Source organism: Apteryx mantelli, chromosome 12, assembly GCF_036417845.1.
Source record: "Apteryx mantelli isolate bAptMan1 chromosome 12, bAptMan1.hap1, whole genome shotgun sequence".
Taxonomy (NCBI): domain Eukaryota; kingdom Metazoa; phylum Chordata; class Aves; order Apterygiformes; family Apterygidae; genus Apteryx; species Apteryx mantelli.
The window spans coordinates 4484129-4497863 of record NC_089989.1 but is presented as its reverse complement, the minus strand read 5'-3'; the positions used below and the strand labels follow the sequence as shown (position 1 = coordinate 4497863).

Below are 13735 nucleotides of genomic sequence, written 5' to 3'. Positions count from 1 at the left end.
TTAAGATTTTGACAATATTGTGGTACGTGTTAGAGTTCTGGTGCTTTTTTCAGCAACAAGGCTCCTACATAGACTCTACATCTATAGAGGAAAATGGTCAGCAAATTATTCATCTGTCTGCCACAAATTTCAATCTAAGAAAACAGTATCCCCCAACACACATAGTATTTATCTTCACCAACTTTCGGTACAAAGAGATGGGGGAAGCTGAAGGCAGTCTGAAGCCATTTTAATCTCAAATTGTAGAGTAAGTGGTATTATCCAAAAAACCTTTAGGTTCCAGAAGCTTAGTTTGTATAAAAATTACTGTGGGCTTTTTGCTGCTGTTGTTTTGTGTTTTTAAAAATTCCAGATTTCAGAGCTAGCTATAAAGATTTGTAAACATAAAGCAAGTGCACTTTCAAACTTAATCCATAAAGGGACTAAAAAGTATGTGACATACTTGAGAAAAAAAACTAAAAAATTGATTTCTAAGCTAATGCCCTTTTTTTTTTTTTTTTTTTTTTTTTTAGGGACCCCCACCAATCCTTTTTTAAAGATAGAGCTGAAAATACTGCTAGAAATAGTTAATGATGTCCATGAATACTGGTTCTTATGCACACAGCTCACAATCACTACAGCTGGAATTAGGTCTTCACATGTTTGATGACCTCCATGATGCAACTCGCTGAATTTAGGCAAATGTGCACTTCAAAACTTTCATCCCTGTGACTAAATCCAGGATACAGAGAGCATATTTATTGTGACCAACTTTCTATAGAATGGATCTCAGAAAATCAGGGTTGGGACCTGGGGGAACAAAACAAAAAATCCTCTTGAAGGCAAGGGTCTCAATCTAATTAAGCAAGCTTCAAAAAACAGGAGAGCTTGAGTGAATGGCAGGGAGGCTGTGCTAAAGCATCCTGCTTCCTGGGGAAACTACCCTCCTTGTGTGGACTCTGCTTCCCAGAACAAAGAAGGGCTTCTGGAGGGGGGGGTCTTTTGCAGATAGAAGGAACAGAGAGTAAAGGACTTAAGGGGAAAGAATAAGGAAAAGACTTGGGACATCTGGAAGCAAACATGTCTAAGAAACAAAAACGGAAAAATTAGGACAGGAAAGAAAGGCCTGTGCAAAGCATCTAAAAAGGCAATAGATGTCTGGGAAGAAGTAAGTAAAACTAATAGAATTAGGAGTCAGTATAGAGGATGTGATTTTTCTTTTTTTTTCTTTTTTTTTTTTTAAGTAAATAGAAGATTGAAACTGGCTGAAAAGAGAGATGTAGAATAAACGGTTATGATGAAAAAAGACAACGACTTGAAAAACTTTAGGAAAGGAATCAAAAGCATGAGAGGGGACAGGAAAGGCTGGGCAAGAGAAAAGCTTTTTAGGAAAAAAACACATTGAGAAGACGTATTTGAGCTGAGAGGTGGGAGAAATGGGTATACTTCATTGGGTGAAAGGGAGGACAGACGGGGACGGGGGACAGAAAGCATTCAGCAGCGGCAGGGGGCAGCAGCAAAACAGAGGAAAGACTAGAGGGATTGCCTACGGAGGAGGGAAGGCTGCCTCCTGGCAGGGCCTGAGGGAGCAAGGCATGGGACTCGGACCAAATCCTAATTTGAAGCGGGGGATGGAAAGGGTTGGGTGCAGTAAGGAGAAATGTATACTGCTGGGAGCCTCCGTGTGGGTGGGAGCATGGCCTCAGATTGCCATAGTAGACGGTAATCCTCTTCCTCCTTCTACCCTCAGCACTGTAGGGAAATTATTGCTTCAATGCTTCATCATTTAAAACAAATGTTCCCCATCTTTTCAAAACAAATGCTGTCTGGATTAAGACAATTTAAATTTACTCGCAAACATTCCCAAGATGGAATTTGTAATAAAAACTGCTGTTTAATCATGTGGATTTCAGCATCTTACATTTGTCCCTTTTTCTTTTCAGTATCGTCCTATTTTAGACAAGGCAACCCCAAAGGAGTGTGTGGTCATAGCAAAAGAAAGAAATGTCTGCCTCTTAGCTGAAAGGCAGCTCCACATGAGACTGCTCCAGCAACATGATTACAGCTTCACCAGTGACAAATGAAAGCCCTCATTACCAGATTTTTAAGAAGTGGAAGATCTCACCACTCTGAGCTCTCCCGGGACACAAACAGAAAAGACTCTGTCTTCAGAGACAGAGACACTGTCAGAGTAGCTGTAACTCTAGTCCTCTCCCTTCCCTTTGCCCTTTTCAAAGAGGATTTGTTTTGGTGTAGGAAGAGGAATTGTAAACTATTTTGCAACCTAACCTTTCCATTGTTAATAGCTCACATGGAAGACCACAAACAACCCTGGCACACTATCTCTGCATCCCAAAATTTTAAATTTATAGTGCTGAATATTAAGATATAAAACAAGTTTCTCAGCCAAACAGTGTGTCCTACTTTCTCAGATGCTTAGGATAACAAGTTATTGCAGAAAATACCGTGTTTTAAATTTCATAGACTCCTGAACTAGAATGAATAGAGAAGTCTAAGGGAAATATACCTCAGAATACGGAACACTGAAACTGAGGAACCTTCTCTGTTATTCACATACCCAAAGTAATTATTAAAGGTCAGATACTCTATTTATGCAGTACTGTTGTTGTAGCTGTATATTTATTGTAACGTTCAGACATGCTGAACTCATTTGCTCATAACACAAGTCACTAGCAAAATGAGGCCTTTAATTTGCACTCCTTTTAAGACAACTGAAATGAAAGACCATCATTAATGTATTTCAGGCAGTATTGCCAACCCTCACAAATTATCAACTCACAGTATTCGATATTTTTCTTAAAGACAGATTCCAGATTCACAGAATTATGCAAAAATATGACTTTTCATTTTTATTTAAAATGATTATTTTTATCTTCCATTATTGTGGGAAGAAAAGCTGGGAAATTTTCATAATATTATATATCAAAAAGAGGAATCTCTATTTAGGACTTTTAAGACAGAGGTTTCATCACATTTTGTCATATCACTCCCTAAAACACAAATTCTAGGGCTGCTGATACCATGAACATTTTCCTTAGGTTGGATGTAAAATGATGGCCAAATAACCATCAACAGAAAACTGTTTCTAAAGATTAATTAAGAAAAACACTTTACATGGGCCTTGGACATTTATTCCACTTTGGCCCACCTAAATTTTTTTTTCTTTAAGTCACCACCTTAAAAATAATGTTCAGGTATTAAACAAGGTTTAATAATGAAATTGTTTTTTGTGGTTTTTTTTTTAATCAAATCCTATTAAAAAAAAAAAAAAAGCCCTTGTCCTTATTTTACCACTCATTTTACACATTGCATTTCCAGTAAGCTGCAGAGAGCCCAGCAGTTTGTAGGCTGAAGAAAAGGTTGTCAGGATACAAAAGTAAAATAAAAACTACAAGAGAGTTTTACTGACAAAAAGAAAGACATCTCTCACCCAACAGTTAATGCTTCTATTCTGGAAAGAGAGTAGTAAGAACAGCCAGTCTTGGCAAATCACAAATACAGGTTTTAAGAGAGAAATAATGCCTTTTGAAATGCTAGGATATTGCATCAAAAAATTAATACTCTTCAGCTCAGTGTTGAACAAGCAGTAAACTATCAGCACAGACAAGAAAATCTGCCATTTATGATGCCACTGCATAGAGTTCTGTGACCACTCGCTTATGGCCTAGGTCTGACTTTGTTTATACAGATTTACCTCACTATAACTCTACCGACTTTGACGATGTATTCTTGTTATATTAGTATTATATTCCAAAATCGATCATGTTGTACATGTTTTTATTTACATATAAGTTCTAGTGCTTTTCTGTATACCTTCTGCATTATTTCTTTATTAAAACATTTGAGAGCCACTCCTGTATACTATGAGAATGAGTAGCCCATCAGAGTTAGAAATAAGTTCTATTCTTGTGCAGACAGAAATTGGCAGAATTAGCTTTCTAAATGTTTTCTAGATAGCAGCGCTCAAAGTTTGCCTGAAATGCACAACTGAGATGCTGAGATACAAATAACTGAGAAGCACTGGGCATCTAGCTTTAAACTGACGTGCTAGAACTCTTAACAGGCAGGACTTGCCTCCTTTATAATTAAAATTATCCTCACGTCCTATAGGAAGGAGTTGCAAAAAAGACAAAAAAAGGAAAAAGGGGAAAAAGGGGAAAAGGGGGAAAAAGGGGAAAGCTCTTACTAGGCTTTGTGCAATGTTGAAAGGGTAGTGAATGTATACTGCATAAATATTTTCTGCTATATACAGATTATTTCTCATAATCTCATTTCTAAAATACAAAATCTAGTGTGTCAGCTTGTTCATCAACAAATCAGTCAAATTTCTTTTATATGAAGCTGGCTGTTTAGGGAAACAATGGAAAAGAGGCAAACATTTATCAAGAAAGTCTTTCAAAGGAGATGCATTCTTCCTTCTGAGGCAAAGAATGTCTTTACAACTTTACTCGGATTATATTTTCAAGTTACAGGCCTAAGGATTTCATCTAATCATTAGCTCTGGGATATTTTAAACACTGACAATGATTTTGGGGTAAAGATGGGAGAAAGAAATACTGACTATTCCTAGCTTCACAACAAAAGAAGTTAAAAAGTAAAAGAAAGCACTTAATGCTTTAATATTAAAAGTTATAAACTGAGTTCGAACTAAAAAAAATAATGTATAGGAAAACATGCAAAGACCATACCTTCATTTCAATAACCGTCTGAAGAGCTTTTGTCTTTGCTGGCTCAGGCTGTAGTTGGGTTCTTCTATGTAATTCCTGCGGAGGGACACGATAGAAATAAGCTTGGCGACTCATCTTTCCATTATTTTATCACTCATATGAACGCATTGCAGCAAATTAAAAGTCTGATGATTAGAAGCACATAACTCCAAATGCTACAGGTGCTTCCTTCTCTATAATCCTGCTGGCATCACTGCAGTCCCTATCTTATATTACAGTCAACTCTGCCAGCACATGCGCTATTTCTGAAACCTCTATCAATAATTAATGTCAACCGTGACAAAGCCAGCAAGTAATCTTAGTCCAAATACAATGCTGCTGCTTCTGCCCAGACATCAAATCATAATTCACTCAATTGATTTACTAATTCAAACACTGTTAAGAGTCATTCAAAATCTTTTCTGTAAGTTTCTTCTTTGTTTTTCCACTGATACCTGAAATAAGCAATTTAAAGACATTATATTTAAATTTGACATTTTAAGGATAATAATTATATAGTGGGTTGATGCAGCACCCGCTACAGTATCTATTACAATTCAGTTTTCACAATTGCACACTATTTTTTCTGCAGCTTAAACCACAGGTAACAGAAAAACTGATTGCAATCATTAGAAAAGACATATAATCCACAGAAGACATTAAAGTCTCCTGGTCTTTATGAACAAAAAAGAACACAGATTGGTAGCACTTGGTCTTTTATAAAACACAGGAGTTGTACCTTACACTGAAGTATCTCAGTTAAAATAAAAAAAGGGGGGGGAAGATATCTACATAGAGCAATGTAGAGCTGTGATGATTCATCATCATAATTTAAAAATTTGATGAAGCTTCTACCTCTCCCACAACCTGTCTGGGCAGTTTATTAGAAAGCAAAACCAAAAGATTTAAACAAGGTTTGCCTCTAAAGGACAGGAGTCCTGTGGTAGGTTCTTTCTCACCCTGCTCTTTTTATACCCCAAAAGTCTACATACACATTCAAGCTAACTTTATAACTACAAAAAATATAGTTATGCCTGACAGGCTGAGAAGCCGGGTTGATTCTCCAGAATGACATAGTTGGGCTGCCCCAGAACTTGAACTATTTTCTCAGGAGTGCCACAACGCAAAGTGTACACGTGTCTTCCAAATTATGCTCCTCTCACATCACCCCTATAAATTCAAAAAGAACATCAACAAAAAAGATAATGCCATGGTCCTAATAGGTCTTTATTTCTGTCTCACAAATCCCCTTTTCCTGAGTGAAACAAATAATGTGCAATTTAACGATTGCTTGACAGAGACCTAAAATCACAAATATAATTCACACATTTGATGCACATTTCACATTTTTTATTCTGTTCCCCTCAGCCTACCCTAGCACATTCTGGATCTCACCTACCTTATAACATGCAGGCTTAAAGTTCTTTTTTTTTTTTTTTTTTTTGTTAATCAGGATCAATCAATCAGGTTCTTGCTTTTGCTTAAACTAACTACTACTGATAATCAAACAACATCTTCATAAAAATATACTCAGAGTATTTTGTGGTTTCATATTTTAAAGTAACTGAATAAGAGACAAGTCCTGTGTGTTCCATTTAACTGAACACAGATTGCTTAATCAACAATAACTAAAAGACTACATGAGAAGAAAGATGCCAATTTTTGCAATAATTCATGTAATTTAAATTCTTCTCCCAGAAAAGGAAAAATTATTTTACAATAGGAGGTTTTCCAAGTAAAGAGTAAAAAAGTAAGAGAAACATATTATATCTCATTTTTTTGGTCAATTGTATTTCTTAGCCCCACTCTTCTGACAGGAGATGCGTCTCTGTAAGACAGTAATTCATCATGATCTACATTTACATGGCAAAAAAATACTCTTACCATATCCAAAATAAAATATTCTCCAAATCCTAGTTTTTATAGTCAAAAGAATAATTTCATGCATAAAGCAAATAAGAAATGTAGCACATGACAGGACCTAATATCAAGAGATCTATCCAGAAATTGTCATGTTTGGCAAAATGCCATGCATTTTCGGTTAAAAAGAAAGAAGCTTTCCATAGCTATCACAGAAAATTCTATATATGCAGAATCTGAGGTCAATGCTTATGATCCATGGGACTACAGTTAAGTATTCAAGTTATGGTCAAATGGTGGGTAAACTAAGACCATTTAGATCATACCAATCAATTTGGTCTCATTTTTCAAACTCTGTTCGTGATCTTAGTCTGCAAACATTTTGAGCCATGACCAGTTTTTCGTTCCATATTTTTACAGGCGCTGGCAATGATACTCTAGTCAATGACTGAGGCTCTTAAGAACCCTGGTAATATAAAACACATCATTATTATTACAAAGAAGAGGAAGAAAGAGTCGGATACACACTGTCCTGCCTTTTGTATTTTCCCCACTCTCTGCAGTTTCCATAAAGGGGATGCACAAAAACATAACAGCTAAATACATTGTTAAATTAGACGCTGGCCTGAAATAGCCTATTGACTAAAATTTTGATAAAACACAGTACTGTCTAGAAGCGTCAGATAGGTGCAAGCATTAAAATACGTATGTAAAGTTAAGTAGACCTGTATGTTTTAAAAGTTATTACATTATATATTAAATATATATGTACATATACATATTTTTAAACTACTTCTATTTAACACGACAACAGTATTTCTAATTTTATATTGAACTTTTAAGAAAAAGCAATACCCAAATGGTCCTTTATCCTTGTTTTTTGCATTTACAACTAATTCTCCACATCACAGAAAGAAAGAAACCTTTGCAAACCACCTATACAGAGGAAATCTCTCAATCACCAGCTGGTTGTCTCAGCAGGCCACTGAAAATGAAACAAGTACATTCACTAAGCAAACGTTTTAAAAAATAAGAGTATGTCATAGATTTGTCATATAGTTCTACAAAAGTCATGGAAAAATATTTGGCCAGTCATACCACTATCTGATCAGCAAAAATTACAGCTAATTCTAAGACCAGACTTTGCTCCCCAAGGCCACATAAAGTGAGCTGGAATATAAACAGGATTCCATACATTACCCAGGGAGACAAACCAGAGTTTCCACCCCCTTAGCCAAAGATGAATAGACTGCCACAGAGGAGTACTCCTAGATGTCTATCATAGCATGTAGCCTTGCCTCATAATACTTTTCCTGTTTGCTTTATGAATCAATCTGATGCTGGCTGACTTAAAAGTTTCTCTTCTCTATCCCTGATGGTGAAAGGCAGCAGACTTTAGTATTCTGGAGAAGATCAGAAAATGACTCCCACTTTATTATTGTGTGTGTGGTTTTTCTTCCAATCCCATAAGGCTGAATTCTTGAATTATGTTGTTCTATGTATACATTTTTTTATTTTGGGGTACTGATTCAAGGAGATACTTTTGGTACCACTTTATGTGCATGACACGCTATATTCATTGTTTTACTATCTGAGCTCATCTGGAGGGTTTGTAATTTGCCTCAATAGCTAACCAAGAGATATTCTGATCATTTTGTGAAGTCATTATAGCCTAAAGAAACCAGATTTCTAATCCATTACATCATTTTTGGAATGATGCTGTTTTGTCTTTCTAACTTCTCTTAATAAAAAGAAGAGGGAGCCTACTTTTTTTTTTTTTTACACCATAATGAGAGTTTCTTTTAGACTGATCTGAATTGATTGGAATGCTTCATACTTATTTCCATGATAAAGTACTTGTGCTACCATCCCTCAAAGTACTTCTGCTATCAACCGTCAAGATCTATACTACTAATCTCTCAGTAGTTACAAAATTATACTTTCTTATATCCTCCATCTGTATTGCTGCAATCACTAGTACTTCTTACTAACCACTTTGTACATATAAATTAATTATAATTCTGCATAATCAGATGTAGCATATCACATTATTAGCGCTGGGATTTTATGATGATGCTTAGTTGTCAAGGTGATCAGTGCCCCCACACAAAATCGACAGGTAATCAGCTCTCTTCACATCCACTGAAGTTTCTAATTTACTCCAATATTCTTTACTTTTACAGTAAAATGAGACATAAACCAAAACTGGCCGTTGCTTTCTCCTTCTACACATTTCTGGGATGTTAGAGCAGCAGCTTGTATTGGCCTCGAGACCCTGAGTTTAACACACAATTTTACCACTAACTTAGATACCACAAAATACCAAGAGGAGTTCATTCATACACTTCTTAAAATAACGGTGGAAGATGAGGTCTGTTCTTTTGTTCAGAAATTGATAAAAAGACCTTGCAAGATCTTATCATCACTGACTGCTATCCAACACCCGCATTACTTAGAATGGTCTGAACTTAATACTAACTAAAAACAACACCAAAACAAAACTGCCTTTTTATCCTAGCTTTATTTTAAGACACTTCATGACTTGGCTGCAGGAAAGCAAGGATATTAAGAACTGATCTTCCTTTTATTCCAATGTATTTTACTGAGGTTTCTAAGACTTCAGTGACCGTGTTTTGTTCTAATCAGATGAGATTGAACTGAAACTCTTAAATAAAGGACTACATCAATGCGGTTAATACCATTCAAGACTTTACCTTCTATTTATATAAAAGCTGCCTAAAATAGCATTACACAAAGTGGTAGAAAGGACTCTCACAGAAAAACAAGCAGTTTCGGGACAGCATCCAACCCATCAAACTACCAGTGAATGCCTGCAATTTCCAGAGGTGGTAATCTGCTGATTAAAGAACAGAAGGAAAACAGAGTAAGACAGAAGATTTTTAAAAATAACACAAAATTCAAGATGTATGAAAAATAAAGAGCTAATAGGAAGATATCAGAATCAAAAAATATTGGAAGAAGAAAAATGGATGATTAAAGATGGCAGCAACTATACTTACGACAACATAAGAACAGAAGAGAGAAACTATTGTGTCAGTAAATCTAGCTTCCTATATTCCCAGGTAAAACACACAAATCCGTAAATCACAGCAGGTATTGTACAGGAGCTGCTAGTTCTCTCAAACATCTCATGAAGCAGGTGGCTTCCATTCCCCTGGCAAAGAAAGCATTTGTAATGCTTCTACATGACCAGCTTGTCTAAATTTTAATATTTAAATCAGCAGTATTTTAACATTTTGATCAATTATTTCATTTAACTAAAAGCACAGTGACTTATCTAAAATGTCTATTTAACTGCAGTATTTCTTGAGCCAAAAATACCATTAGAAAGACTGATCAAACTCAATTTAACCAGAATGCTACAAAAATGTAACATAAAGGAATTAATTTATTTGTAACATATAAGCATATCTTCTCTTTCCTGTTTTCTGTCCCTTCCTACTATCTCCAACCAAAATGCTATCATAATAATTCAATTCAGGTGAAAGCATATTTAAGCAATTACAATCTATTTTTTTAATATATCCTTCTGGAAACTATAAATTAACAACACTGAAAATTTCCATGCCAGACCCCAACATGTAGGGAGGAAAAAAAATGTATTTTTTTTTAGGAAGGATTCCAAAATCGCATTGCCATTGGTCTTCTTTTAAAGACCCAGTTCTATAGGTAACTGAGCTCTGTGAGAACCTGTTAAGGAAATTTTGTCAAATGAAAAAGAATTTTTTTTTTTAATTTGGAGAAATGAAAGTTTGGATGCAAGCATATGAAATGAAAAATTGGGGGAAATGATGAAGAGTTGATAGCTCTATGAGTTCTGTAGCAGAAAAAAGTTACTTTGCATAACTGCTTTATTTAAATTTATGAAGTTTTCAGTTCAGCAAAATCCTCAGACGCATGCCTAATTATCTCTCTGTTTAGTGAAGTACTTGTGCATTTTCTGATAAACAGGCAAATATGAGTTTTGCTGAATATGGAAGAACACAGACATAAGTTGCAGGAATCAGAGCCCACCAATATAAAGTATAAAACACACATCAATACTCCAGCACAGCAGATAAGTCTAGCAATAATCCCACAGGCCTCTGTATTACTCTGTTCTGACACCACTTCTTGCCTAAATTAGAAAACTAAATTAGGTGTGTGGAGAAGGGTAGAAAGGAGGGAGGAAGAGTTTTTACACAAGGTCAAAACCGCTGTACTGTATCACCATCCTTTTTTTTTTTTTTTTTTTTTTTAACAGCTATCACACATCCACATATTCCCAAATTCATGCATAAAGCAAGGGCGTATGAAATGTTTTACCTACATGCCTAAAGACATACATCAAGGGGAGAAAAAAATGTGAGCATTAAGAAACTCAGCTTTTCTTTGACTTGTATATCAAAAACACCTTCAAACAACCACATGTGTTCTCATACTGGAAGAGTGTCCTCTGGCAAGAGACCACATATAAAAAGGTTTAACTGAAAAGATTTGTGTATGGAACTTGAAATGCATGTGGGACAATTTAGTTTCTAATTGAAAGCACATAAAACATTTCCTGAAAGGAGCTACTGAAACTCTACTTTCACCAGAATTTTTGACAATTTATTTCTTTTCCTTGTAGAAGAAATAGAATGTCTAGAGGATTATTTCTTTTTTGTCCAAGATTTTTTAATCCTTTTTCCCCTTACCAAAATTATTTCTCAAAAGTATGGAGGGAAATGTTATTACTTTGCAAATATCCTTAGATAAAGAAACTGGACTGTAAGTAGTTTCATCTCTTCTCTTTGCTGCTTCTTCCCTGTTCAGAAGATATAGTTTGAAGAATCTTTTTAATAAAGTTGTAAAGGAAAGAAATATCATATCAGTCTTACGACAAAAAGGGTGATACAATAACAACTGCTGCATCATACTGAACTTCCACCTTAGCAGGTACTAAGGACAGACTTCCTTAGCTCCTGTGATCATAAGGATACAGTCCAACCTTAAAAGGGGAAAGTCAAAGCAAAGGTTACCGAATATGATCCTAAGAGCGAGAACACAGAACAGTGATGCAAAATGCTGTCTGCCAGCTGTTCACAGATTCAAAAACATTTTTAAGCACATACTGTACTAGGGGATAAGGTGTTACAAGCAGGGCCAACACATAGAGCTTATGGTTCTATGGCTCAGTTCACACATAGTCACCTTGTTATTTCATAGCACATTATCTAAATGGCAAGTTTCTAGACCGCCCAAGTGTAGCGCGCATGTAAAATAAACAAATTCTACAACAGTAAATTCTACAATCAGTTTTCTGATTGGAAATCAGAAGAGGAAAACAGACACTTTTCCAATAGCCCTTCTCCTATTCAAGTAACTACTGTCCTGCCAGTTTCCCCAAACAAGCTGAAACATTAAGAGGTACAACTATCCCATCCTAGGAAAGCTCCAAGACAGGATAATATCCATTTAGTGATTTCCCCACCTCCCACCCCAGGCACACAACCCTACACACACAATCCTATTGTTGAAGGTTTTTTCCCCATCTATGCTCCTCTTCAGCCCAAATCCGGGTGAAAAACCAGTTTCACTGTTACTTCTTAAATGGAAGCAAAACAACACTATCAAAAATTAAATCAAACTCAATTATTCAAAGCCAAAAGTACTACATATTTCAAGGCCTTTGCTGGACAGAGCTCCTAAATTTGCTGTGAAAAATATGCTGCTGATCTTTTTATAGAAATCACTTTAAAAAAAAAGAAGAAGAAGAAAAGAAAAACTAAGCATTGATATATCAGTTCTTGATTGGGGAAGGCACTCCAAACAGCCTGGACCAGTCAAGGAAAAGCGTTGGCATTCCTTGTGAGATGCACATCCCTGTGCTGCAGTAATACTTTAAATTTAATTAGCAAGGGATTTTTTTAATTTTGAAAAGCAGCACTTCATAATAGTAACTACTAATATCCATACTTGCTACTTACTTATTTACTGCTTTGCTGTTATTGTTCTGGCTTACCTTTTAGTGTATCTTTTATTTTCTCTTTTGCTTTAACATTGGCTCAGTAAGTAACTAGCTAAAATAACTTATGGTTTTAATTTTCAGTTTCTTAATCCTCCAGAAAGTACTTTTCTAAATATGGGTGGGTTTTACTTATATGCATTTAAAATTACTCCTGTTTAAGCTATTTATTATTTAGACATCAGGCCTTAATCAACAAAGCCAACAATCAGAGCCAAAAAGACTTCAGATGTGCAAGTTCCTTGGCGCTTTGGTATAGGAAATTAATTTTTTTTATGCAAACAAAAATTTGTGATATTCTGAACCTTCTACAGTACTGGAATCGTTCAACTTGAATCATGATTAGAGGTAAGATATTTTACCTTTATAGTCTTTGATATGAAAGTGGAACTTGCTACTCTTCTAAAATTATCCTCCCCACTGATTATCCTCCCTCATTTCTAAACACCTGACTTACTCTACTCTTCATGTATTTAGATCAGTTAATTAAAAAAAAGAAGTGTTTGTGGGAAAGTCACCCCAGCCTCTGGAGTTTTCTATCTGAGAGGAAGTGGCCCAACTGGACACCTTTGGCAGAGGCCAGTCCTATAATTATTTGAAACTTATTTGTTTACGAGCAAAAAGCATTTGATAGTTGGAAGCAAACTACTTTTAGATTTTAAATTGGGGGGGGGGGTGTTTGGTTGGGTTTTTTAGAATTTATCATTTTATTTTCTGTTAATGATCTGAATTTGCTGGATAGTTAATCATAAAGGTGAACAGAAATATTCAAAATAATTTCTATATATTACATTAACTTTGTATAATCAAGCTTATCACTTCTACTAATTGTATAGCCATTATTATGACCAACTAATCACTGGTAATTTGCTAGCACACTACAATCTCTGAGATATTGCAGAATTTCCTTACTCTTCAGAATGAAAAGCAGACCTAAAGTCCCATTAGTCCAAAAGCAGACAGCGGTAAAGAGCAAATGCATAGGAAAGAATAAACAAAACAACACAAATATAAAAAACCCTTTCCCTGGAATACCTTTCAGTTCATGACTTAGGGTCTCTCTGGTCAGGAGGCTGCATCCAAACCCTTGTGTTAATAACTCTCACTGGACGTACTTCCCACACATTTGTCTAGGAAATAAATCACTTCTCATACTGCAATG

At 35.5% G+C, this 13735-nt stretch overlaps 1 protein-coding gene across 1 annotated transcript in view; it reads right to left on the bottom strand.

The window, feature by feature from the left end:
- ERC2 (ELKS/RAB6-interacting/CAST family member 2) overlaps positions 1 to 13735 on the bottom strand; it is a 495023-nt gene that overhangs the window by 374262 nt on the left and 107026 nt on the right. Inside the window, exon 4 of the mRNA XM_067303579.1 lies at positions 4689 to 4763. Within this exon, the coding sequence (XP_067159680.1) occupies positions 4689 to 4763 (75 nt within the window). The remainder of the gene's footprint in view (positions 1 to 4688; positions 4764 to 13735) is intronic.